This window comes from Micropterus salmoides, unplaced genomic scaffold, assembly GCF_014851395.1.
Source record: "Micropterus salmoides isolate LMB-PRFRI ecotype aquatic unplaced genomic scaffold, ASM1485139v1 Ms_hic_scaffold_7, whole genome shotgun sequence".
In the NCBI taxonomy this organism is placed as follows: Eukaryota; Metazoa; Chordata; class Actinopteri; order Centrarchiformes; family Centrarchidae; genus Micropterus; species Micropterus salmoides.
Window position 1 is genome coordinate 22,964,623 of NW_024044459.1, and position 27,992 is coordinate 22,992,614.

Sequence of the window (27,992 nt, forward strand, 5' to 3'; positions counted from 1 at the left end):
ATTACATAAACAGACAAAACAAGACAAGCACAAATAATATGACAAGTAAAATACTTACAGGAATATGTAAAAACAATGACCACCGTTTTATAGCTTTGGAAAAGGCGGTGAGAGAGGAAATGTTTCTTAGTTCTGTGGGTATCGTGTTCCAGGTATGGGTGAGTGGCGTGTGTGGATGTGTGTGTGATCAGAAGTCAGGCGGTCCATTGAACTCTAGTTCATTCTAGTGTGAGAGGGATGAGTGTGTAGGTGCGTGTGGGTGTAGTCTGTTTCAATTGAGTTCCATTGAGGGGAATAAGGTTGTAGGTGTGTGTGTAGTTCAGTTCAATTGGGGGCAGAAGGTAAGGTCCTGCCTACAGCTGGACACGAGGATAGAGTAGCCTGGAAAGATACAAGAAGGAAGATTAGTTTTGCCGGTCCAACCGGACAAGGAAGCTCCAAGCTGCAACAGAGCAGATTGAAGAGCACGTTAACATGGTTCCACACCCACTCTAGGGTTCAGTACAGTTTCCCCACAGTCCTTTGTTGCTCATTTGTCTCACCCGGGACACAACCTGTTCCAGCTCCTCCCCTCTGGTAGGCGCTACCAACAGATTCAGGAACAGTTTCTTCCCACAAGCCATCACTCTGATGTACAGCTGATTTCTGACTCTCAGTGTCAAGAACAATTCCTGTGCAACAACCCAGTAAATCTTTCTCCAATCAGCCACCTGTTTACTGGTTACCACTTATTATTTATTCATCATTTTCTATTTCAGAGCTGTTCATACTGTTCATTTTGTATATTGTAAATACTGTATACCAAATCCACCTACCTCAAGTACATAACACCTGTACATAATACTTATTTATTCCAGCATCCTTGGCACTATGCTCCTTTACACTGAGTCAAATTCCTCATATGTCTACACATACCTGGCAAATAAAGATGATTATGATTTTGATTCTGATTTAGTTCACTAAGTCTGGCCAGTTCTTGGTACCACTGTTTCTCCAGCACTTCTATATGCATCTCAATTTCACACCAAGGCCAGGATGCCTCAAAACTAGATTAATTTAGCAACCATATCTTCTCACTCCTCTGTTCTCCTCCATGCATGAAATATTTGTCCTTCCCTTCCCCCCAGCTCACAGGTGCCTAATTTATCTCCTCCTGCTCAAACCACACCTCCAATCAAAAGCAAAAGGGCCACTCTGCCACTCTTCTACCCTTCTCTGCTACAGTATTTTACAGTCACCTCTGGAAGTAGCTCTGGTAGATGAATTAAGATTTTGTTTAACAAATTCACTGAGTGGAGGGGGGGCTAAACCATGGAACATTTTATGCACAAGCAAGATATCAGCAAATTTGACAATATTTTCCCAGTTTAAAAAGCCATGCTTCTTTAAAATATTACAATGATGACATGAATTTGACTTATTATCTATTGTTTTCAAAGCCTGTTTGGTTGTTGGTGCTGGAGGGGAGAGCAGTTGTCATTTTCACCCACCAACCCTGATTGTCCTTGCTGGAATTAGGGCTTCAAACCAGGACCCCTTGATGTTATATGAACCTGTCCAGACAAAACACACAAGTATACACACTGTGGTGAAAAGTAATAAAGTAAATTTAGCCTACTTAAGAATTGTGCTTAAGTACAGTTTTAAGATACCTGTACTTTACTTATTACAATTTCATGAAAGCGACTAGGTTTCCTATTGTATTTTTAACTCCACTACATTTGTATGACGGCTAGTTACAAGTTACTTTGTAAATTAAGATTTTAATTTACTTTTTTAAAGTATGAACTATTATAGATAGTTATTATTGTAGTTAAACTTAACCTGTCATAAGATTAAAATACTGCTTGTTATGTTATTGCATCAATAAAAATCCAATACTTTACAGTAGCACTCTGATTCAGAGTCATTCTGCATAAGGAGTACCTTTTGATGCTTCAAGTGTAGGTATGATGGTAATAATGCAGGACTTTTACTTACAATAAAAAAAATAATTAAATTGTTGTATTGCTTTACTTAAGGATCTGATTACATCTCCACAGCACACATAACAGAAACTATTGTAATAGGAGTATGTAGTATATAATAATATTTAATAATAATAATAAAACCTTTAACTTCATTAAAAAATATAAGGAAATTGTAACATATTTAGTCCTACAGTGGTTTAATAGATATTTGTGGTAATTACATGGACCATAAAACTGTAATAATGGTTTGTTTATGTGTGTATATAATATTTTCTCTCCGCCAGAATTTACAACCTACTGTAAACAGACCGAAGAAGGTAAAGTTGTCTTACAGCGCTTTCTAGTGGCTACAACACGAAATGTTACATGGCATTTTGTTTGGCGCCGATGGAGGGAGTCACTCCTGAGATCTTTGGTCAGTCAGACGGCAGAACTTCCGGTCGGCATTTTGTTCTACGAGAGGAGAGCCTCTTCATGATCGCAACAATCGTCATATTTCTCATTTACTGTCGAAATTGGCTGCACTCATTGTTTATGTCGGCGCAGACCGACTGAAACTGCGAAGAACGAATGTTTCCCCATGATCGTACGTTGAAACATTCACCCTTGAGTGACGGAAGACGAACGAATCAGCCCGACCCGGATTATTGTTGATAGCTAGCAAGCTAGCTCAGCAGCTAGCTGGCAAGCCAATCGAGTTCCTTCTGGAGGAGCTGCGAGAGAGAAGAAAGGGGGAGCTAGAGATACGGACACAAACCAAGCTAAAACATTCCCCTCCCTTTGAACGCAACATCCGAAGGTAAATATAACACCTATCTGTCTTTATGAACCAAACTTTTTTAAATTGCGATTATCAACAATAACATTAATAAATGTTGTGCTGCAAGACCACCTACGGCGTCGTTAATCGTTGACCGGGAGGTAACGGAAGCTAGCGAACTAGCCAGCCAAGCTAGCTAGGTGTGTTTTTGCTCCGCCGAGGCGCACGGCCTCAACTGGATGTCATTTGTCGAGCCCGAGGATTGGGCCGTTGCCACGGAATTAGAGTCTGTGTCGTTGCAGTTACATCTCTCCACACTAACCCACCGCATTTTCCCGGGCCCAAGGGAATTTGACTTCACATTCATCAACCCCGATTAGCGCTTCCTTGTAGTATTTGAATCGCCGTCCCCTTATTTGAACGGGGAGCAGCTTTAGAAGCTAACCAACAACACTTAAAGCTAGTTAGCATAACTAGCTAGCTATTAAAACACGACTATTGTTGTTAGCGAATGTTAGGTAGGTAGCGTTAGTGATCATAGCTGCTATCGTAAGTGGTAACACTAGCTTCGCGGGTAGCACGAAACACCCAGGCAGTCAACTTCTTGCCAGTGTAACGTTGGCGTTGTTCGCTAGTAACGTAGCGGGGCTGCAGCTGGTAATTCAGCTAACTAAGATAAACAGTTCAATTGATGCTAAAGTCAACTATACGTTAGCTAAGTGCTGGGTTGTCATTATTTTGTGTTATTTGCCTCCCGACCTTGTACTGTAACTTGCTGGAGCCTTTGGAAAAGCTAATGTTGGTTTTAGTTTCTAACCTGTTTTGAAATGTTTTGACCGACGAGTCACTGAGCACTAGCTACGTTGCTTCAGTTACTTTTGCTCTCAGAGTTTGGTAGACATGTTAATGCCCTCAGTCGGAATCGTAGATGTTTTTGCTTCTTGACCGCGACAAATGAGAGTTTGGCTGCTTTCTGCAGTTAGCCAGTTTGCAGAATGTGTACGGTGGTTGTGGGCTACTGGAGGATGCAGCCCCCCACCGCTGCCGCCACCATCACAGTGCATCTGTTCCTTTGTGCTGCCTCCTGCCTGTCAGTCTCACAGCTGTCAGCCAAGCCCCTGCGCACTGAGGAAGAACACACAAACCAAGCATGCTAACGTTAGACCAACTAATGTAATGTTTACAGTATCCATCTGTTGATCCTCTCTTGTGCAGAATCTCGTATTTACTATTTGACATCAGCGATCGGCTTGCACTGAGGTCTGCTTGCAACATTGTGTTTACAGATTTACGTGGCATCAGTATTCTGCAAAAGTTGCTAAACATGTTGCACTTCATTAGAAGTCATTAAAAGGGATTTCACAAAAGGTCAACAGAGCTGCATACAGCTGAATTCTAACTTTTAAAATTGTGTTGCAGTAATGATTTGGCCATTGCAGATCTGAAATGCATGCGTGACAGGGAATGTTGTGACACACTATCTTAAATTATTTTGTTGTTTTGGGTTAGTTTCTTGGTTGAACTGTGAAAAACTTTTTCTGTTTTTTTTCCTAAAGAAGAATTAAATGCAGTTTTTTTTTTATGACAGTCTAATGCAGAGCCATGTTCTCTTTCAGCAGATATAAGGAGTAGGACTTTTTATCTGAAATGTCAGTGAGTCTACCCGAGACTGCACAGAATTCTTCGAAAAGGTATTTTTACAATGGTTTGAGCCATTTATCATTTCACTGACTTGTCACTGTCAATAATGCCTGTTTACTCTTACTGAGGATGTTAATAACATGTTTGGCTGGAGGTTGAGCCTTGTGCATGTAATCAGTGTTTTTGATTTTGATGTCTGTAATATGTGAACACATTCATCACAATTTTCTTTCATGGAGAGTAATGTAGATAATGAGAGTCCTGCACTGGGCTTCTTTCAGCTTGTAGTAGCAATCAAGTTGGTCCGTGAAGCGGGGGCTGCGTTTAGATATTCAGCTGGCTTTTCCCTCTGCTTTTCTTTGACCTCCTGTACTGTCTTACTGGGGAGTTCAAGGACACCTAACAAGCAGTGGGATTTAAGACAAATTAAGTGCTACATAGGGCCCTAATTTGTGCAGATTTATCTTAATAAGCTGTGAGCACTGTGCTTTGAAATAAATGAAGGGTAATAGACTTGTATGGTACAAACACAGAGATTTACATCAGTTGATTACTTACCCTGTTTCACAGTACAGGCGATATTAAGTAAAGTCCCGTCAGAGAAGAAATGAAGAGAAAATAGAGGAATGTTGGTATATACTCACCACGGTATATTATCAGTAACAATCAGATTACCAAGACTTAATCACTGGGGAACATTAGCACTATTGGTTTCCATTTTTGATGTATTTGCATATCTGCTATTTGAGGAAGTGTAAGTAGTCTGACGTGACATTTAAAATATCCATAATAAGCACTAGTCATTATACTGAGGCTATGATGTACAAAGGAAGGTGTGACAAAAGTCACAAGCATTTGAAAAGATTTTATTTATCAATAAATTGGACTCAGATAATTAATTTTTCATTTGTTGCTGCTTATGTTGTGTAATGTATGTAATAACACAGCAGGACTGAACTGTAGGATGCTCTAATAGTTGGTGATCTTGTTCTCTGACCATACGGTATCAATTCAATTGCATCTCGAACATTTCTTGAGTAAGATTCCGTGTGCCTGAATAGTGTTGATTTTTATTTCTGTTCATGTCTATTTTTGCTGCTTTTACTCATTTTGTAAATCCATGGCTTTTCTCCTCCACCAACTCTTGCCAACTCTTGTCCTTCTACTGTCCATCCCTTCATCACCTCTCTCTGTCCCTGACTAACCTTCCTCTCTCCTAGGTGTCAGGAGATGTGAGGACGGGTGTCGTCCATCGGCCCCCTGATCTACCTGTGTATCAACACACTCCCCCACCCTCACCTTCAGCATGAATGGGGATATGCCTCATGTTCCCATCACCACTCTTGCTGGGATCGCTAGCCTCACAGACTGTGAGTGACACACGGCCATGTTCCAAATACACTGTCACAGTTTTTGTTCTGTCTCCTCTTCCGGTGTTAAATGCCAAGCTAAAATATACTGTCTGAACACGTGTAAATATGCAGTTGGGAAAACATATTATGTCTATTGCCTTGTCTACTTTCTTTTCTCTACTTTTCTTCAACTACGTGTCCTGTATTGCTCACGCTTGTTTCTCACCCTCTGTCTCTTCTACCTCTGTCATTTCCACCATCTCTCTCTTCTGGTCTCAGTGTTGAACCAGCTGCCCCTCCCTTCCCCTCTCCCGGCCACCACCACTAAGAGCCTCCTATACAATGGGAGGATCGCAGAGGAAGTTACCTGCCTACTGGGCTGTCGGGATGAAAATCTGGCCTCCCAGCTAGCCCATGGTCTAAACCAGGTCTCCACAGAGCACATGTGAGTATATAAGTGAAAGTGTCTATATGGCAAAGTTGTGTCCTGATCCTTAACAGAGGGACGCAACGCGTTTGTCTGACAATGGTTGTGCTGTCAGTGTTGCAGGTTGGGGTCCAACATAATTTGATGTTAACAACAGAAGAGTTGTGGAGATGGAGCTGTTGCTTAGCTTTTTTTCTAACTGAAATAAAAGAAGATGCATTTTTAATGAGATGGAGGCTTGGAAGACATAACACCAGAATACATGTTAATGCTTTATGTGTGTGCAAACATGCTAAATGCAAATACTACATCTTTATAAGTCAAGAACTGAGGGAAACTATAGTTTTAAAAAAAATGAATAACTGAATATGTCAAAGGGATGGCTAGCATTTTACACTGTGTACATCTTTGCATTGAGTACTATATATAGTTAAATCTTCCAACCCTGAATTAATCTACACATGCATAAAATGTTTCATATGTATGTTTAATACATGCAGTCAATTAAGGATGGGGCGATTCGTTGACGTCATCGATAATGAAAAAATGTTGCTGTGTCCGATTTAAGCAGGGATTCCCTCGGCGAACAAGCTACAGCTAAAAAACCTTGCGATTGAACATTAATATCAATTAAAGTGAATATTTTAGGGAATATTTTAGGCAGAGACCCAACAACATGTCGCTCTCTGAATTGGAAATGGCTTATCACAGCAGTGTAACGTAACGTTACACCATGTGTCATCAAACGTTTGGCAGTTTATATTTTTGGTTTACTTTAACAGCCAAGTATGAGTGAAAAAAATGGCTCGAACATATGTTACAATCTGTTGTTGCAGTCTGTTTCTGTCTGTATAGTTTGTAAATCGTTTAATTTAATTTTTGCCCCACACTGATGCAAAAATACATTTAACAGTGATCATCTTACTGCGTATTATTGAGTGATGAAATAAATCCATTTCACCATTTTAAGTCAAGTATTTTAGTAAAAATACTGATTCTCCAGTTAAGGGAAAGTGTTGACATACAGTGTTTTCATTAATCTGTGTCACAGCAGTCCTTTTTAATTTCAGTTGAATTGTTAATGATATTTACTTTGTAAAAATGAATTGTTATATTAATTGAGTAATAAAAAAATATTTTGTGTAATCCTAAATAAATTCGTTGTTAGAGATTAATTGACTAACTGTGCTTTCAGACCAACAGCGAAGCGAGCGTTCGGGGCTGTGAGTTTACATACAAAGTCAATGCGAAGGTGCTGGCGAGTTGAAAATTTCCAACTCGAGCGAAATTTCGAGGGTTCTAATCGCCTTCTCGTGTTGTGTGTGAACACTTGCAGCGAATGTACTCACGCGAGGAAAGCGTCGCGAGGATTAAATTCACGTTTGGTCTGAAAGCACCATAATTGGAAAAAAAATAATCATTAGATTAATCAATTTGAGAAATTGTTAGTGCAGCCTTACAATCAATACGTGTTTGCATTCATACATGTTTAGAATATAAACATGATTCAGTATTGTCTTTCAGCACTAACTGTGCTACCCACTTAGCTTGCTCTCACCATTGTATTATGTGACTGAGCTTGTGTGTGTTTTCAGAGAGCTGAAGGACAACCTGGGTAGCGATGAGCCAGAGGGAGATGCACCACTGCTCCTGCAGACCATGTTGGCCAGGAACCCTGGCATCTTCAGGGAGAAAAGTATGGAGAGGCATACTTGTTGTACATTGTGACGTGAAAGCATGCAATCCAGTTTAGAAGAACTTCATGTTGCTATTTATGAACAAATAAACTGCATTTTCATTTTTGAACAGATGTTATGCAGCAGCCAATGGTACCGCCGTACAAGATTACCCAAAATTCCATGCACAGCCCTGCCCAGTCTGCAAACTTCCAGCCGGCTGCAATTTCTCCCAATCCATCAAGGTGAGTTAGTCTGCAAAATTGAGCTGACTCTAATGTATCATAACACCAAAAACCTTAACTATATGATTTCATATATCACAGTTGCAGTTATTATCTAGCTTCATGGATTATTTGCTGTGTGTATATGAAGTTGTCTTTAAGTTATTTAATGTTATTTATTTTTCTGTTAATCATGCAACTTCCTTCCGCTTGCTTGCTCACTTTCTTTCTCCCTGTTTTCTCCTTCACTTTGTCTAGCCGGTTTGTGTCGCCCCAGACTGGTTCCAGTAGTCGATATATGGGCCAGCAGAACAGTCCAGTACCCAGCCCCTACACTCCGCAGAGCCCTGCCACTGGTTACATACAGCAGTATCCCCACCAACAACCACCCAGCTATAACCAACACCAACAGATACAGCAAGGTGTGAAAGTGTGTGCGCGTGTGTGTGTGGGGCGTGTTCATGTGCATGAATGAGGGGAACAAGCTCTTATTTGAATAATGGCGCTTTTCCATTACCAGTACCAGCTCAACTCGCCTCGCCTCAACTCAACTCAACTCGGTTTGCAGATAGTACCCAGAGATACCCTCAATGTAGCTGGTCGTCATAGCGACGCCACACACAACTGCCGCGGCGTAATGTTCAATGCGACACACAGACCAGCGATCCACACAGCTTTCTCTGTATTTAAGTTAAAATGTTTCAACATTACTCTCTGCTCTGTGAGCTCCTCAACTCCGAAAATATTCAAGCACATTTTTGTTCCACCATCACTTTTCGTAAAACTGTCAATATTCAAAATCTTCACAGCTGATTTCTCACCTAAAAACTTCTCAGAATTTGATTTAGTGATGAAATTACATACGAAAACAGTAAAATGTAAAACCATATGTTGCTGGCCTCTGTCTGGCGCGTGCAGTGATGATGCAGTGAATAGTAACAATTCTCTCTGACCAATCAGCAGTCTGCTGTGTTTTCACGTCACATTTTAGTATCGCCTCAGCTCGCTTGGAACCTCGACAGAGGTGATAGGAAAAAAAGTACCTGGAAGCAGGTACAGGTACAACATTTCCGCAATGGAAAACCAAACAAAATTGAGCCGAGTCGAGCTGGTACTTCTGATTGGTGGCTGCTATACAGAGCAGGGGGAACCGTAGCTGAGAGACCAGAGTGAGAGAGTCTGATCCGAGCAGCTCCAAAGCAGAATCCGGCAATAGTTTAGCTGGGCGGAGAGCGCATGGGATAAGCGGTGTTTCCGGTAGCGGAACTAAATCACGTTATTATGCAAAATTCACTTTTAATTTTAATTATAGCGACAAAATGCTCTTCTTCTACAATCGGCCTAATATAATTAGGCTTATTTAAATACGTTCATTGTGTTGCTGTTTGTTTCCAGCCTACAGTTTGATACTGATTAATTTTAAAATGTAGGAAATTTGACTGTTTTGATATGTAATGAAATTAAACAATTGTAAAATTAATAAACACCATAACTTTCACACTACTGCTGTCATCACTCAGTTTAAAGTGCTCACACACAGCTGAGGGCTTCATTTCGTTTTCCCTTTGATGTGAACTGGAGTGTTACATTCACTGCTGCGGAGGTCAGGCGTGCAAAAAAAAAACCAAATGTGTACCCAACGGTCGAATATTTGGGTGCAGCCCCATAGCATTATACAATTTGAATGAAGTTTACTTTAAAGGTTTGTGGTTTGTTGGTGTCTTAATCAAAGTTGTCTAAAAGTTGTACATATACGGGTAAAGAACCCAATTTAGTAAGGTGTTGTGTTGACCGCCACCTGAGGAGATCTGTACTTTGATGTGGGATATCAGGGGTTCACATTTTAAACTGGGGATCTTAGGTTTGTTTTCTGATATGATAACATCTCGATTTTATTAGCTATGCATGAATTGTAATGGTTTCTCTATTGTAAAACTAAATTCTTGACTCCCGTTTTGTAAATCTTTCATGACTTACACCCAGGTGTTGAGCAGGGCCGATATTATCAGTCAATATTGGCTTATCGTCATATGGTCGTTGCTGTAAATGTTGGCAGATGTGAAAAAACAACCAATGTCTGATATGCTAATAGTTTTTATAATTAGTAATTTAAGTTTAATATGAGTTGTATTTGTGGTTTGGAGTATTATTATTATTATAAAATTTATTATCCAGTGAATTTCACGGTTGAAAAAATGTTCTCTGTTGCATAATGGTTAGAGTTTTGGCTAGAAAACTCATGGCCTCTGATCATGAAAACAAACTAAACATTTTTATAATTGTGGCTTCTACGGTTAAAAGTAATTGGTTGAAATATTGTTGCTTTGCATTTAATGCCTTAAATTATACACTTGCTGATCACTGGTAAAATATCTGACTAATAACAGGAGGAACCGGGTGGATCAACATCTCAAATTTTTTAAGAGAACATGTTATGTCATATTGAACAATGTTATATTATTTATTTAATGACCTCTTTCTTTTTTTCTGGTAGTGTCTGTGGCCAGTCCCATGGTCCCAGGCGGCATCCGAAATATCCATGAGGGCAAAGTATCGGGGCAGATGGCCAATGCTGCCAACCACCACTCAGACCGACATGGCACGGAGGACTACCTGAACATTGTACACCGACTCAGCAGTGAGGTACGACTGACAAAGCCTAGAATGAATACATTATTAATTCACTACCCAAACAAGGTAAAACAATTAACGGACAACAAAGTCACAGTAATGAATTTTTACTGGCATATGGTTTGGAGGGTTTGTAAGCCAAAAAGACAAATTCTCCAAGCAGCATACTGAGGGCTTGCATGTGATGTCACTGTATATGAAAGGCCCCACTATCACTCCTCACTTAGCAAACAGGCACCAGTGCAACAAACTGCTGAAATAATAAATATCTGTTGTGCATTAGACTGCACAGCCAGATTCAGGCTTTTACAAACCGCCCAAGGCAAAAGAGAAGAAAAGTAATTCTTAAGTTTTTAGGGGCCGTTATATAATGTTAACCAACCAGGTACATGGGTTTCTGAATAAAACCTGTTTAGCCACTTGTGTGTGGGTATATTTGTCTATGTTTTAGTTCTGTTTTAGTTTTTAGAATTTGATTTCAATTGAGTTCAGAGCTTTTTTTTCTATTGGTATTTTCAATTAGTGCTTTTCTAAATCAACACTGCGTTTGAATGTGGAATCTCACTAGTTTCTCTTTCCTACTGAGGGACGATGCCCAGGGGAAAGCAAAACATATTTAGGGAAAGCACTGAATTATGTGCCCATAGTAATGAGGTTTTGCTGCAGCGTTTGGTGTAAAATCAAATGAACATTATGGTTTGGCTGAATTGTGGGAAAGCATCTGTGGACTTCCGGTTAACTGTGTTAAGATGTTTTTGCAGCACTGTTTTAGTTGAATGTCCAGTGTAAAGCTCATGTCTGGAAGCTTACATTTGTCTTGTCTGTGTGTTGTCCAGGAGGGTGATTCCACCATGAGGAATCCTTCTTTTCCTCTGAGGTCTCCACAATCTGGCTGCTCTCCAGCAGGGAGTGAAGGAACACCCAAATGTAAGGACAGTTGAAGAGGGAAGGAGGCACCACAGTGCACACTTCCCACCTACATTTTTTTCCAATTAGGGAAAAGTTGGCTCTGTAATACTCATAGTATGAATTTCATGGCAGGATAGTAATTTGAGGCTGCTGTCACTCAAAAGCGATATAAGGCCCCAGTCTCAGTGGCCGTCTTCCTATATAGCACGGAACATTAAAAGTTTCATGCACTTTCTTTTTACATGTTATTGATGGCTAACTTTCTTCTCTATTTGGTGTTGCTTCACAGCGGGTTCCCGTCCCCCACTGATTCTGCAGTCACCACCTCCATATGCGCCCTCACCAAGAGAAGGGGGACCTGACCAGAAACAGCAGCTCCAGCAAAGGAAGAAACCCCCAGCGGTTAAAGAGGAGAAAGATATGTACGACATTGTAAGCTCTCCGAACAAGGACTCTACAAAACTCACCCTCAAGCTGTCCAGGGTTAAGTCAAATGAGTCCGACACCCCAGGTAAGTGAAGCTCAGCTCAATCTTTGTTGGAGCCCCATCCTTTGTTATGCAGTTTACTACACCTCCCGTTTCAAACGTAATCAATTTCACTTCACTAGAAGAGGTAGGCTGTGCTCACGTCTTTTAAGAACAAAAATAAATCTTGTGGTGTTTTTTTTTTTTTTATTTTTATTTTTTTTTATATCTCAGGTGAGGTTGTGCCGGGCATTGACCAGAACTCTGACAATATGGAGGCAGAACTGGGCTTTCAGCAGGTGCCTGTTCTCCAGCAAAATCTAGGAGTCCGTATGCAGCAGCAGGCCTCCCAGCAAGCAGGTGGTGCCAGTGGTCTCCAGCCTCCCAGTTCCCCTTACGATGAGGCAGAGCTCGATGCCCTCGCTGAAATTGAAAGGATAGAACGAGAGGCAGCTAGTGAGAAATGCTCCAAGGAGGTGCAAGATAAAGGTGTGAAGAAATCTTTTAAGAAATACTATATGGATAAAATCTGAACCAAATTGTTGTGAATGTTTGTTTTACGCACCTGTTGTCTTTGTTTCTTTACAGACAAGCCTCTGAAGAAGAGAAAACAGGACTCATTTCCCCTGGAGCCAGGTGCAGGGGGACCAGGTGGCCCCACAGGTGCCCCAGGCAGTGGATCAACAGGAGGGGGCAATGCTGGCAAACTGACACCGCAAGAGGCCACCGCAGCTGGGAATGGTGCCAGCCGCCCTCCCCTCATGGTGAGCATCGACCTCCAGCAGGCAGGCCGCGCTGATGGCCAGCTCGACCCTTGTCTGGCTGCCCCTATTCCAGCCCTTGAGGCCCAACGCTGGCCTGAAGAACCAGCTAGTGGGCCAGCTGCATTGGAAGGTTCTGACACGGCATTGCGGTTGAAACCAGACGGTCGACCTGAAGTCATCAAGAACAGGGTTGATAAACATGACAGCAGGAGAGAAAGTCGGGAGTCGTCGAAGCACCGACATGATGAGAAGTCCTCGGACAGACGGGGAGACATGCCAAAGTCATCAAACCGAGGGGAACACGGACGAGACAGGGACCGTGAATCTGACAGAGATAGGCGGCATCGGAGCGAGACTGGTGGTCGAGACAGACGCTCCCCTGACTCTCGATGCCGAAGTGACCGAGATAGGTCTGGCTTCCGGGCTTCTTCCACTGGAGAGCCTGGTCGGAGCAGCAATAGGCAAGATGGTTCCAAACAGGCCTCATCTGCTTCTGGTGCTAAACTTCCAGATTCTTTCCCTGCTCATCTCCTGGGAGGCCATAGTGGCGCACTGAAGAACTTCCAGATCCCTAAGGTGATCTGGGCTGACCCAAACCAAATATATACCAACCTACCAATCATTCAACTATCACTGCCTGCAATCTCACGAAACCAAATCACACCACTGCTCACTTTGGTTTATGTTTTTTTTGTTTTTTTTGTTTTTCCATTTGTAAGCCTTTTGTTTGATTCTTGGGTTTGGTAATTCTGTTAACACATTAACCCACACCTAACCATCTGTTAAAAGTAGACTCAATTGTTTTGTTTAATTTATTAAGCGTCTAGTCCTGTGTGGAAACAAACACAAGTCCTTTAAAGAAATGCTCCACTGCAGATGTTGCATATGGGTCGACTGAAAGCGTTTGCTGTTACTACCGTGCAGCCCAAACATTTGGAGTGAAAACATGTTTTCTTTATACAGTCAAGCTTTCACCTGTTTCATCCTTTCTTACAATATCTATTATCAGAACAGTGTTCAGAGATGCAACACCCAGCCACAAGCCGTGACGCAGTTAGTTACACGCCCCCATCATAGTAAAGGCTGCTGAGCTAATATTTGAACATGGAAGCAGCTGTTTTGCTAGCAGCTGCTATGGAGTAGCCATATTTAGCACCCAGGCAAACAAGATTACACTGCCATTTGTTTGATGTAGCAATCAAAATTGTTAGCTAATCTGCAGCAGACCTGCAACGAATGGCATGTCACCTGCAAATGTGGCCAGGAACAAACATCCTTAGGTTTCACTAGTCACCACTAGTGGCTGGGGGGAATTGCTCCCTCTGCACTTCAGTGTTGACAGTATTGACCATTGCTCTCACAATTAAAGACATTGAGTTAATGTTGGAAAAAAGGTGGAGTACTTCTTTAAGTATAGTGGAAGCTAACATCAAAATCACTAATTTCATGTCAATTAGTTTGATCCATTGTTTACTGTCTATTTTACTATCTTCATTGATTTGCTTTTCTGTAAACAAGCTTCAAACTTGACAACCCCAGAGGGATTTCCTGACTCCTTTTTTTTTTTTTTTCCCAGATCAAACGTGACAAGGATGGCAGTGGGTCCACTGAAAGTCAAGTGTGGGGCCAGCCCAAGGTTAAACTGGAGAGGCTGGGTTTGGTGCAGGACTTTGAGAAGAGGCCAAAGCCTGTAGTGCTCTTGAAAAAGCTCTCTGTCGACCAGATCCAGAGGATCATCCGGCACAGCAAGTCTGGAAAGAACAGGATATCGTCAGGAAAGTCTGGCAAAAGTAAGAACATTTTTTAACTCTCTCTGTACTGTGTTTTTCCATACACTTAAAGAAGAAAGAGAATTACCTTTTTGTTACTAACTTGATGTTATTGTGAAATCTTCAGGTGGAATGGACCCGGCAGTCCTGAAGGAGCTGCCCCCAGAGCTGCTGGCAGAGATTGAGTCAACCATGCCCCTTTGCGAAAGGGTAAAGATGAACAAGAGGAAACGAAGCACTGTAAATGAGAAGCCCAAATATGCTGAGGTCAGCTCGGATGACGACTTTGATGCAAATGGAGAGTGTGAGTCTTCTTGTCAGTTCTCGCTGCCAATCTTTGCACAAGGTTTGGTCATTTGATTAGAGAAATAAAAACTGCTTGAAATGTTATGAACGGATCCCAGTTTACTGTTGTAAAGGTTAGTGTTTTTGTGATATAACAAGTTTTTTAGATCTTAGGACCTGTTATCTTTTGTATTTTGGGGCGGCACGGTGGTCCAGTGGATAGCACTGTGGCCTCACAGCAGGAAGGCCCGGCCTTTCTGTGTGGAGTGCATGTTCTCCCCGTGTATGCGTGGGTTTCCTCCAGGTACTTCGGTTTCCCCCACCACCAACATGTCCAGTCAGTGCTATTGACCAGACACTGGTAAAGATCTGGAGTTGGTCCATGGGCACTGCACAGCGGCTGCCCACTGCTCCCTTGTGGGATGGGTTAAATGCAGAGAGTGAATTTGACAACATGTGTGTGTATGTGACAATAAAGTATCTTCTATAAACTCTACAGCTGCAAGGAAGCGGCAGCGCCGGGACAAAGACAGGTCCTGGGACTTTGAAGAAAGGGAGCGTCGTGGTTCAGGGGAGCATCGGAAAAGCGGGCATCGGGACAGCCGACGAGGCTCAGGCAGCCGCTACAGAGACTCCTCCGAGGAAGATTCACCCCCACCGAGTATGAGTGAAGGTCTGTATTCAAGCCATGTGCCACAGCATTTCAAATTATGAAATGTGTGTGACGGTGGTATTTAATGCCACATTAGATAGGGGAATTTGAGGCATTAAATGAATTGCATCCATACTTGTCAGATAAATATAACGCATTAAACTTAATGATTTCAGTGGTTTCAGTTATTAAAATAATGAACTTGAACAGTGTTTATTATCAGACACACACAATGAAAACAAAACAAACAGAAAGTAAATTAGATGACATTTCTCGTACTCAGTTGCAAGAAAAATGAAAATGAAGGAAAAGCAGAAGAAACGGAAAGCATATGAGCCTAAGCTGACCCAAGAGGAGTTGATGGACTCGTCTACATTCAAGAGGTTCCTGGCAAGCATTGACAATATCCTGGAGAATCTGGAGGATGTGGATTTTACTACCATGGGTAAACATCAGCGCTGACTGGCTTTCTATCTGCCACTGTGATTGATTTTGAAAATCAAAGTGGAGCAATTTATTAATGTTATTTAATTGTGAATTTGTGTAATGTTTTGTTTTGTGTTTTCCAACAGCAGATGATGATGAAATACCTCAGGAATTGCTGCTTGGTAAACACCAGTTGAATGAGCTGGGCAGCGAGTCTGCCAAGATTAAGGCCATGGGGATCTCCAGCAGGGTACTGTATAGTCTATTGATATAAAGGCTGTAGTTGGACTGTTGTGGATGCGTGATGCGGCTTCAGATATAGGTCTAAATAATGGTCTCTGTTGTTGTAGATCCCATCAGATAAGCTGGTGAAGCTGCTGAACATACTGGAAAAGAACATCCAGGATGGGTCCAAGCTCTCCACCCTGATGAACCATGTGAGCACTCTTCTTGTCTCTCTCTGTGTTGAATATTCTTTGCAGTGGTATTTAACTAACATGATGGGGGTATACTGCAGAAATCCATACAGTATACATGTACGAAAATCAAAAGATACCGTCACTGGCAACAAAAGTAGAAAATTAACCACATTTGCTAGAATGAAACCGTTTATTTTTTTATGTTTCACTTCTGACCTCAGGACCACGATGCTGAAGATGAGGAGAAACTGTGGAGAGACCTGATAATGGAGAGAGTCACAAAGTCAGCTGATGCCTGTCTCACAGCTCTTAACATCATGACCTCATCGCACATGCCAAAGGCCGTCTACATAGAAGACGTCATAGAGCGGGTGCTACAATACACCAAGTTCCATCTTCAGAACACACTGTATCCACAGTACGACCCGGTCTACAGGGTGGACCCACATGGAGGTGAGGATAAAGAAAAAGAGCTTTATTTTTACATTAGCCTGGGCATTATACGGTTGTGAAGTGAGTGAAATTAAATTGATATGTTTTGGCATGTTGCTGTTCAGTTTTGTGCTGAAACCACCCAAGAACTAAGCTGTGAGATGGACAGACTTGTCAGCTATTGATCCCTGATGTCTGTAAATGACAAGGTTATCACTTGAAAATATGGTTTTATATTTTACTAACTTCAGACTCTTTCTGTATTTAAGTATCTTGTATACATTATGCACAAATAAGCTGTAGCAGAAATTACAGCTGTAAGAAACTAAGCATCTCAGTGAGTTTCACATTAATTTGTAGAACGACCTAAATGGCTCCCTGAATTACATTCAGGATATGTTTATAAATCTGTTAGCTCTGTTATGATATACATTAACGTCCCTGCAGTTTATGGGGAGTATAATTCAGCTGAGTGCCTGCAAAACACTAACAGAAAGGGAAAACATTTATTAGTATGTAAAATCATGGTTCATTGTCCAAAACACTTCGAGAAAAGGATTCAACAGGGTTCCTCTTGTCTATCTAGGTGGCCTGTTGAGCTCCAAGGCAAAACGTGCGAAATGTTCCACACACAAGCAGCGAGTTATTATCATGTTGTACAACAAAGTGTGCGACATCGTCAGCAACATCTCTGAGCTCCTAGAGATCCAACTACTCACAGACACCACCATCCTCCAGGTAAAAAATAAAAATACTTAAAAGCAGTGTTCAGTTTGTCATGTCAAAAATAGCATCGCAAACCACATGATGATTCATGCCTTTTATGTTTTTTCCAGGTTTCTTCAATGGGAATCACGCCGTTCTTTGTGGAGAATGTCAGTGAGCTGCAGCTGTGTGCCATTAAACTAGTTACAGCAGTAAGTCTTTAACTGAAATTCAGTGTTTATCTAAATACACAGTCACTTTATCTGGACTATATTGCAGTTTTTTTGCAGTTAAATGCCTCCTGGCATTTTTGTATGTATTATCTTTGCATGTGTGTTTACTGTAATTGAGGTGTAGACTAACTGCCTTTTTATTTCCTGCCTCCAGGTGTTCTCACGCTATGAGAAGCATCGGCAGCTGATCCTGGAGGAGATCTTTACCTCTTTGGCCAGACTGCCCACCAGCAAACGCTCCCTCAGGAATTTCAGGTAATTAGTTTAATATGAATTCAAATTGATTTATGGCCAATAGGCGTTGCAGGGATAAGCATCACATGAGGGGCTTTGCTTATTGTCTGGCCATCAACGTAGCAAAATAAGAGGCGAATATTTCCCAGTGTAAAAGTGTGTTCTCTAAACCACAGTCAGTTATTTTCCTGGAATACTCTCCAAAATTGTAACTTATCATGTACACCTCTTGTGTCCTCAGGCTGAACAGCTCAGACAAGGACGGAGAGCCGATGTACATCCAAATGGTGACGGCTCTGGTGCTGCAGCTGATCCAGTGTGTGGTCCATCTCCCCAACGACAAGGACATTTTCGAAGAGTGCGACAAGGTAGGAGAACAAGCTGACGCGCATGCACACGTACAGTTTGTACAAATACAAACACACATTCAGATATATTATTTGCTCAGAATCCCTTTTCTTTTTCTAGGTGGATCAAGATGTGTTGATAACCAACTCGTATGAAACGGCGATGAGAACGGCACAAAACTTCCTCTCAGTCTTCCTCAAAAAGTGATTAGCATTCTATACTGCCTTGAAATATGCTTTTTTTTAATTACAAAGTTGTTAAGCAGTCAAACACTTCATTAGTCTGCTGGCTTGTTAAACCTAACAAATTTAAATTTTCTATGCCTTAATTTTCTTGTTGCTTCATGGCCCTCGGCCTCTGATTATTATTGATACCATTAATTCATTTCTCATGATGCTTTCCCTTTGTTTCTTTTATTTCCCTTTTCCTCCTCTGACTCTTGTTTTGTCTTTCCCCTCCCTCAGGTGTGGCAGTAAACAGGGAGAAGAAGATTACCGGCCATTGTTTGAGAACTTTGTCCAGGACCTGCTCTCGACAGTAAACAAACCAGAGTGGCCTGCTGCAGAGCTGCTGCTCAGTCTGCTTGGCAGACTACTGGTTAGTGTGACAAAGCTCTTTCTTTAAACTGGAGATGCTACTATGTGTGATGAAGTGTTTCGAAGGAAAGATGATCCAGATTAATAGCAGGGGGCAGCTTTATCGTCCGTTGAAAAAAGGGACCCCTTTGCTGAGACACAGACTTGTTGCAACTCATTATGTGTCTATTCTTTGAATGTTAATGGCGTGGTAGTCCCTTAAGATATTTCTGTAATGCTGGACTACATCTGCCATCATTTCATCTTAAATGCATTTTTTGCCTGTAATGGCACTTTTCCATTGCTGATATCAGCTCAACTCGCCTCAGCTTGACTGGAAACTCGAGGAAGGTGATACGAAAAAAAGTAGCAGGTACCAGGTACAACTTTTCCCCAATGGAAGACCAAAAAAAAGTCAAGTCGAGCTGGTACCATGCGGTGGAAAAGAGCCATAAGTAAAAGTCAATCATGGTCTAATGTGTAATATGATAACAGTGCGTCTCTTGCTGACATTTTTTCTCATGTTTTTTTTTCTCTGTCTGTCTCCGCTCCCATCAGGTACACCAGTTCAGTAATAAGCAGACAGAGATGGCCCTGAGAGTTGCATCTCTAGACTACCTGGGCACTGTGGCTGCCCGTCTGAGGAAGGACGCTGTCACCAGCAAGATGGACCAGAGATCAATTGATCGAATCCTACAAGAGGTAGAAGAACAATTTTTTAGATGTTTATAGTGTCAAGCTTGTTCCATTTATATATTAAATGGAACAAGCTGAAAATGTGTGTTTCTTAAAGATTTGCACAACTATGCAGTGGTGTGAAGGGCACTTTTTAAAAATCTTTTTCTCTGGTTATATAGTCTCAAGGAAGTGACGAGACCCAGCAGCTGCAGAAGGCTCTACTGGACTACTTGGAAGAAAATGCTGAGACAGATGCATCACTGGTGGTGGGTTTACATCAGAATAAAGTGGTGACTTTAGACATTGTTAAAGCTTTAGATATCAAATCTATTAATTGTATACGCATCTTCTGAAGCACCTTCCTGTGGATAACTGCCATATCAGGGCTCAACGTTAAAGTTTTTTGCAACCGGCCCCAGCAGGCCAGTCGGTTTGAAATTTAATGGCCTGAAGACGATTTTCACTGACCCTCCTTTCAAAAGTTATTTATCAGTGTTAATGACGTGTTCTCTCTCCTGCTGACAGCCATTTAATAACAAACTTTACACAGTGCCAGCGGCTCCTTAAAAATTCTTAAAATTCCTTAAATTGAAATCAGGGAAATTAAGGTCTTAAATTGTCTTAAATTTACAGTAAATTTGCTGTAGGTATTAAATTTGCCGATGCTGCTTTTAGGCTGGTGGGAAAATTGTCACGCACAGTCGCCTAAAACGCCTAATTAGCATGTATTTGTATGATTTTCTTTTAGTAATTGAGAATGCGAGACCCCGCCATTAATATAACTCATGTTACGTTCACGTTAGCTTCAGACGCTCACGTCTGGCTGCCTGTCATATTATTGTCAGTCGTGTCTGCAAGATTGGGAGATGCAAGTTAAAGTGGTTGGAGGAAGACTGATCGTTCTGTCTAGTTCAAACAACTGTAGCCGACATCACGTCCTCCTTTCATTTGCGCAAGTCCTAAAAATTATCTATAACTACAGGTTAAAATAACTTTCTAAAAGTGTGTCTTTCACCGCGATTTGTTTTCCTCCATGGATTATTTACCTCTCTTCAGCGGTGCGCCTGTGTATTAAATCGGCCGGAAAGTGAAACTTAAGTTCGGTCTGACATTGTTTTCTTGCTACCTTTCGTTATTTTGTATAAGTTACTCTTTTCTATTATTTTAGTAGTTTATATTGAGTTTAACACAGCAGTGTATGAGGAAGGACTGGGCGATATGGCCAAAAATGGTAAAATCATTATTTAATCATTATTATTATTTTATTATAAGTTTAAAGGCTGAATTTTTTGCTCTTGAAGAAACCAGATGGTTAATAGTGCTTTTAAACTTTTCTTTATAGTCAGAACATGTCAAACACTTGATGCCAAAAAGCAGCCTGGTATCAAATAGTGGATCACTTCACAGAGCTGAGGTAGAACATTCAAAACAACAAATATGTATGAGAATAATTAAGTCAAATCTTTTTTCAGTCGCTTTTCCTCAACAAAATAAATATCTTACTAGAAAAGAAAGTGCTAATTTGTTTGTGATTAAAATAATTTAAATCAAATATTTTGAATATTTGTATATTTTTCAGGGTGTCCGCGGGGTCTTAAAAAGTCTTAAAAGGTGATAAATCAATTTTGCAAAATTAAGGCTTTTAAAAAGTCTTAATCACCATTTAACATGGTATTAAATTTTACAGATTTTTTTCAATGTAAAAATCCTGTTTGTCCAAAAGTTTGTATGCTAAAAGTGTAGATGAACGTATTTATTTATAATGCATAGCCAAAAATACTACACAGGTAGAGAGTAGCGACTGTGTGATTCGTTTCTGTAACGTTAGGCGCAGGGATCTACCAAGCGCCTATTTCACTGGTAAACGTTCCAAAAAATAGATCCGTGCGAACCGGAAAATGATTTACGAACTACAAACCGTCGTCTCCCACCCGCAATGCTAATTGTCCAAAACATAGTCGGAGTGGCGATCAGGAGTAACGGAATTAACCCGGTTGGCCGGTCGCTCTGTGGCCATTTGAACAGCCCTGAAAAACAAGAGTGAGATGCGCCAACAGCAGCTGAATCAGTAAGACAGAAAATAACAGGTAACATTCAAGGAGCGTGTGGGTTTGTATAACGTTAGCTGGCTATTTAGCTAAATCGGTGCCTTTTATTGAAAAACGTTCAACTTTTCATAAAGCCGATACTCTCGTCAATGTCACTTTTTGTGAACAGATCAATCACAGCCTTGAATTTAATGTTATAATATTATACTAATACAGTCATTTAGACCAGTTCCTCCTCCAGGCTGTGACTGTGCTACACCGCCTAAGTTACATTACTTACGTTATTCATCACTCAGTTTATTCTCTTCATCTTTGTTCCCTCCTGGCCTATTTGAATTTTGTTGTATTGATCAAGTGTTTGATGAAAATTATCACACATATCATTACAGGCAAGCTCACATTATCTAGTTTAAACCAACTAAAACACAAAATTACACTGTGTTTCACATGATTTGCTGTAATGTTGTTTACATAAACGTCATAGCTTATGTAAGACAGCTGCTTTTCGCAGAAAATCTGACCAGTCCTTCACATAGAAAACAGTTTACCCATACAGGCTGTTATAGGCAACTGAGAAAGTTGGTGAATGCCTCAATTTTTAGATGGCGTTACAACCTGATGACATATAGGCAACAAATATGTTATAAATATATTTAAATTCCTTTTAAAAACTCAAATGTGGCTGATTTTATCGGTTACAGCTCAAAGTGGCGTGGCAGTCTTAAAATATGTTGAAAAAGTATTGAAAAGGTCTTAAAAAGGTATTGAATTTTACTTCAAGATTCCTGTATATACCCTGATTTTTATTGAGGAAGATTGTATCACTATAATTAACATTATTTTTTTTATTGCCCCCTAGTTCATGTTCACAAACGGACATGATCAGTTCAACAAAAACATGAGCAAGATCAATAATCTACAATGTTTGAGCATATTTATGCACTGAACGGACACACTGTCCAGGCGTCTGTCTGCGCTGTCAGACTTTTGGATTTTATTGGCAGAAGGCTGCGACCAGTACATATTTCCACTCAAGTAGTTGTTGTATGTAGATAGACAACACATTTATAGGTGGGAATCTCAGGGCACCTCGCAATTCGATTCGATTATAAAACGATTATCGATGCATCATTTTTTCTATACAGGCTCCCTGGATAATTACTAAGCATTTAATTTGCACATTAAAATCCAAAAGAAACATCTAATTAGCTTAAAAGCACTAGTTTGCATCCCTAATTTACTTTATTAACCTCAGCTCCATGGTCCCTCAGTTATCAGACTCCTGAAAACTGAAAAATAATTATCAGGTTGTACAGTATGTGTACACAGGACAGAGCTGTACATCAGTTTAGTCTAAGCTTGTGCCTGATGTGTTCAGCCCTTGACTAGTAGTTTAGTTAGGAATGACATACAGCTGATAATTAATATTACTTTACTAATTTAGCACACATTACATAAATAAATATTTTAGCGCCTTTCACGGGACCCAAGGACACTTTACACATAATTACAGAACAACATAAAGTCATTCAGGACTGAATGCCTGGGTAAAGAGCTGGGTTTTTAGTAGATTTGTGAAAGTGTCCAGACAGGGAGCATTTCAGATCTCTGTGGGGATGAGTTCCAGAAGGTGGGGGCTGTGACGCTGAAGGCTCTGTCCCCAAAAGTCTGGAGTCTGGTGTGGGGGGACAGAGAGCAGAGGAGATGTTAGCTAGCGCTAACAGCCTTCACATTTCCAGCCGTTGGGGAAACTACAGACTTTTATTAACGGACACACCGTGACCTACGCTGCACGTTTACTGCCAGACTGAAACTTACTGCTAATATTTTTCCTCTGCTAACTTTCACCGTCACGTTCTGCCGCTCGCTCTCTCGCTCGCTCATCCTCACACACACAATACGCAGGGGGCTGTCGAGTGTCACCATGCTCACAGTGTGTGAGTTAAAATCATAACATGCGCATTGATATTAATGATTGTGTGACATTTTAGTAGGGTGGTTATTCATTCTGCAGCGGTGGCAAATACAGGGGAACACTGGTCTCTCTGTTGTGCGCGCTCCACAGACGGTCCGGGCGCTGCATTTCCGCGAGTTCTGCCTTTTGCGTTCCGTCAACATCACGTTACCAATTAACATTTAAATAATCAGTTTTTAGACATTTGTTAATCGATTCATAATCTTCCACATCAGCATCGTGATGCATCTAAGAATCGATTATTTCTCTCACCCCTAAATACATTTGCATCCATGTGGTCATGGTGTCCCTGACCACCTCCAGAGGTCGTTTTGCAGATCGGATCACAATCTATCCTCAATGCGTCTCGGGTTACACATGTACTTTCATGTGGTCAAGTGCTACCCGATCACAATCTGATTACCCAAAATACATTTTAATGCCAGGTGCAAACAGCATCTATGTTCCCCGATTCGGAATATGTAAAGTCATTCACCTGTGGTGAAAATAAAACTGCCAAATATGGCATTGCGTCATTCATTAAGAGATCAAAAGCGAGTCTCTTTTCTATCAAAGAAATTGTTTCAGAATTTGAGGTCTTATTTGTTGAGGTCTTAAAAGGTCTTAAAAAGCATTAAATTTGACTTTTAAACCCTGAGAGCAGCGGAAAAAAGTCACCTCTATCCTTGCCATGGTAGCGACCTGTCAATCACAAGGTAGTCCCACCCAAATGTATATGCTACATTATTGTCTGTTTTCCCCCTAAATAGGACCATAATTTACTAAATGATCATGCTGTGTAGAAGAAGACTTGAAACTAGCAACTGAGATAATAAACCCATTATGAAAGTGTTTACTGAGGTAATTATTCAGCTGAGAAGTAGCAACATTTTATTTTGGATGATTTCTAATGGGACCAGACTTCTTTTTGCAACCAGCGGACTCGCCCCCTGCTGGCCGTTAGAAAGAATGAAGGTTTAAGTTTGGTCTCCATGGTTTCACTTTCAGACCCAGAGGTTGCCGCTTGATTGAGATTAGATAAATAATATTTGACAACCACTTATCACGTAACTACAAATCTGAATTGGACAAACGTGCGCGCCATGAGCTGCAAAGCCTGTGACGTCACAGGGATGAAAGCTAAATGCGCCTCATATAACGCTCGCCAAGCAGCTAGTCCGACACGCCCTCAGAAACACCGGTGGAAAAACACTGAGCTGCAGGACACACCTCTCCTCTCCCTTCCAAACTAGCTACCCTCCAGGCAGTCAATGGACTTAAAGTTCTCAGTTAAAACTTTATGGATGAAAGATACTTTTGTTACAGATTAATAATGCACCACTCTGAAACTCTTGCTCCAGTCTATGTTGTCGTTATGCTGCTGGTCGGCAACACATCTCAACCGAAGCCGTGATTGCTTCTCACGGACCCACCCTTCTCTTCTTCCGATTGGCTAATAGTCCTTAACTAGGAACTGCGCATGTGCAACTCCCAACAAAGATCATTTAGAGACAAGATGTATCACTCTATAGCTAAAACGAGGCCGTCACCACAGGGTGAAAAGAGGAGCTGCAGCAGTATGGGGGGAAAAAAATAGTGTTTTTTGAAAATGAAACCATGTAAACCTGTTCTGGTACAACCCCTAAATGGGATTTTTAACCAGAAAATTAGCATAATACCACCTCTTTAATTATTTATTCCATTAGTCGACTAGTCACGATTATTTTTGTCGCCCCCTAACCCTAATTAAACCATTTAACTAATTAAATACAGTGCCTTGCGAAAGTATTTGGCCCCCTTGAACTTTTCGACCTTTTGCCACATTTCAGGCTTCAAACATAAAGATATAAAACTGTAATTTTTTGTGAAGAACCAACAACAAGTGGGACACAATCATGAAGTGGAATGAAATTTATTGGATATTTCAAACTGAAAAATTGGGCGTGCAAAATTATTCAGCCCCCAGACTTCTTTTTGCAACCAGCGGACTCGCCCCCTGCTGGCCGTTAGAAAGAATGAAGGTTTAAGTTTGGTCTCCATGGTTTCACTTTCAGACCCAGAGGTTGCCGCTTGATTGAGATTAGATAAATAATATTTGACAACCACTTATCACGTAACTACAAATCTGAATTGGACAAACGTGCGCGCCATGAGCTGCAAAGCCTGTGACGTCACAGGGATGAAAGCTAAATGCGCCTCATATAACGCTCGCCAAGCAGCTAGTCCGACACGCCCTCAGAAACACCGGTGGAAAAACACTGAGCTGCAGGACACACCTCTCCTCTCCCTTCCAAACTAGCTACCCTCCAGGCAGTCAATGGACTTAAAGTTCTCAGTTAAAACTTTATGGATGAAAGATACTTTTGTTACAGATTAATAATGCACCACTCTGAAACTCTTGCTCCAGTCTATGTTGTCGTTATGCTGCTGGTCGGCAACACATCTCAACCGAAGCCGTGATTGCTTCTCACGGACCCACCCTTCTCTTCTTCCGATTGGCTAATAGTCCTTAACTAGGAACTGCGCATGTGCAACTCCCAACAAAGATCATTTAGAGACAAGATGTATCACTCTATAGCTAAAACGAGGCCGTCACCACAGGGTGAAAAGAGGAGCTGCAGCAGTATGGGGGGAAAAAAAATAGTGTTTTTTGAAAATGAAACCATGTAAACCTGTTCTGGTACAACCCCTAAATGGGATTTTTAACCAGAAAATTAGCATAATACCACCTCTTTAATTATTTATTCCATTAGTCGACTAGTCACGATTATTTTTGTCGCCCCCTAACCCTAATTAAACCATTTAACTAATTAAATACAGTGCCTTGCGAAAGTATTTGGCCCCCTTGAACTTTTCGACCTTTTGCCACATTTCAGGCTTCAAACATAAAGATATAAAACTGTAATTTTTTGTGAAGAACCAACAACAAGTGGGACACAATCATGAAGTGGAATGAAATTTATTGGATATTTCAAACTGAAAAATTGGGCGTGCAAAATTATTCAGCCCCCTTACGTTAATACTTTGTAGCGCCACCTTTTTCTGCGATTGCAGCTGTAAGTCGCTTGGGGTACGTCTCTATCAGTTTTGCACATCGAGAGACTGAAATTTTTGCCCATTCCTCCTTGCAAAACAGCTCGAGCTCAGTGAGGTTGGATGGAGAGCGTTTGTGAACAGCAGTTTTCAGTTCTTTCCACAGATTCTCGATTGGATTCAGGTCTGGACTTTGACTTGGCCATTCTAACACCTGGATTCAAGCTTGGGAAATCTTTTTGTATCCAAATCCGGCTTTAAACTTCTCCACAACAGTATCTCGGACCTGCCTGGTGTGTTCCTTGTTCTTCATGATGCTCTCTGCACTTTAAACGGACCTCTGAGACTATCACAGAGCAGGTGCATTTATACGGAGACTTGATTTCACACAGGTGGATTCTATTTATCATCATTAGTCATTTAGGTCAACATTGGATCATTCAGAGATCCTCACTGAACTTCTGGAGAGAGTTTGCTGCACTGAAAGTAAAGGGGCTGAATAATTTTGCACGCCCAATTTTTCAGTTTTTTATTTGTTAAAAAGGTTTGAAATACCCAATAAATTTCGTTCCACTTCATAATTGTGTCCCACTTGTTGTTGATTCTTCACAAAAAATTACAGTTTTATATCTTTATGTTTGAAGCCTGAAATGTGGCAAAAGGTCGAAAAGTTCAAGGGGGCCGAATACTTTCGCAAGGCACTGTATATTTCATATTTTTTTCATTGATTTATTTATTATTTTTTTTATACTCTTTGAATCAGCCAAACCTGATACTGAGACCTTCTTTGTCCTCTAGTTTGCTAGAAAGTTCTACATTGCCCAGTGGTTCCGGGACGCCACTACGGAGGCTGAGAAGTCCATGCGGAACCAGAATCCAAAGGATGAGGACTCATCGGACGGACCCCAACATGCCAAGGAGATTGAGACCACGGGGGAAATTATGCAGCGTGCTGAGAAGCGCAAGAAGTTCCTGCGCAACATCATCAAGACCATGCCGGCTCATTTCGCCACACTGAAGTAAGGATGTGTGAATGTGTCAGCGATGTACTCTATTTCACTCATTCAATGTGAGCTTTCAGTGATTGCACTGTCCTGTGTTTCTTTGTTGTTGTCGCAGCCACCTGTCAGTTACAGTCTCACTGCAAGTCATATGACTGTATAATCCTATAACTGTCTTCCTCTTTGTCCTTCTCTCCAGAATGAACTCTGACACTGTGGACTATGACGACTCTTGTCTGATCGTGCGTTATTTGGCCTCCATGAGGCCGTTCGCCCAGAGCTTTGATATTTATTTAACGCAGGTAAGATTTGAATATTCATACCACAAGTATCTTTATCTTTTAAAATAAATCCAACATAAAATACATCAACAATCTAAA

At 41.1% G+C, this 27,992-nt stretch overlaps 1 protein-coding gene across 4 annotated transcripts in view; it reads left to right on the forward strand.

The window, feature by feature from the left end:
• The first annotated feature begins 2,386 nt into the window (after positions 1 to 2,386).
• The window catches only part of nipbla (NIPBL cohesin loading factor a), a 35,633-nt gene continuing 10,027 nt past the window's right edge, over positions 2,387 to 27,992 (forward strand). The window contains exons 1-29 of one of the 4 annotated variants that reach the window (XM_038702695.1): positions 2,387 to 2,769; positions 4,347 to 4,421; positions 5,592 to 5,741; positions 6,003 to 6,168; positions 7,746 to 7,846; positions 7,960 to 8,071; positions 8,309 to 8,472; positions 10,545 to 10,693; positions 11,518 to 11,608; positions 11,880 to 12,101; positions 12,291 to 12,545; positions 12,645 to 13,396; positions 14,397 to 14,610; positions 14,717 to 14,893; positions 15,374 to 15,547; positions 15,810 to 15,971; positions 16,099 to 16,202; positions 16,303 to 16,389; positions 16,593 to 16,824; positions 17,390 to 17,541; positions 17,640 to 17,720; positions 17,896 to 17,996; positions 18,217 to 18,343; positions 18,444 to 18,526; positions 18,788 to 18,920; positions 19,457 to 19,600; positions 19,756 to 19,842; positions 27,410 to 27,630; positions 27,812 to 27,914. In XM_038702695.1, the coding sequence (XP_038558623.1) occupies positions 5,678 to 5,741; positions 6,003 to 6,168; positions 7,746 to 7,846; positions 7,960 to 8,071; positions 8,309 to 8,472; positions 10,545 to 10,693; positions 11,518 to 11,608; positions 11,880 to 12,101; positions 12,291 to 12,545; positions 12,645 to 13,396; positions 14,397 to 14,610; positions 14,717 to 14,893; positions 15,374 to 15,547; positions 15,810 to 15,971; positions 16,099 to 16,202; positions 16,303 to 16,389; positions 16,593 to 16,824; positions 17,390 to 17,541; positions 17,640 to 17,720; positions 17,896 to 17,996; positions 18,217 to 18,343; positions 18,444 to 18,526; positions 18,788 to 18,920; positions 19,457 to 19,600; positions 19,756 to 19,842; positions 27,410 to 27,630; positions 27,812 to 27,914 (4,458 nt within the window). In that variant the 5' untranslated portion in view covers positions 2,387 to 2,769; positions 4,347 to 4,421; positions 5,592 to 5,677. The remainder of the gene's footprint in view (positions 2,770 to 4,346; positions 4,422 to 5,591; positions 5,742 to 6,002; positions 6,169 to 7,745; positions 7,847 to 7,959; positions 8,072 to 8,308; positions 8,473 to 10,544; positions 10,694 to 11,517; positions 11,609 to 11,879; positions 12,102 to 12,290; positions 12,546 to 12,644; positions 13,397 to 14,396; positions 14,611 to 14,716; positions 14,894 to 15,373; positions 15,548 to 15,809; positions 15,972 to 16,098; positions 16,203 to 16,302; positions 16,390 to 16,592; positions 16,825 to 17,389; positions 17,542 to 17,639; positions 17,721 to 17,895; positions 17,997 to 18,216; positions 18,344 to 18,443; positions 18,527 to 18,787; positions 18,921 to 19,456; positions 19,601 to 19,755; positions 19,843 to 27,409; positions 27,631 to 27,811; positions 27,915 to 27,992) is intronic. The other 3 variants (XM_038702696.1, XM_038702697.1, XM_038702694.1) reach the window with 3 other exon arrangements.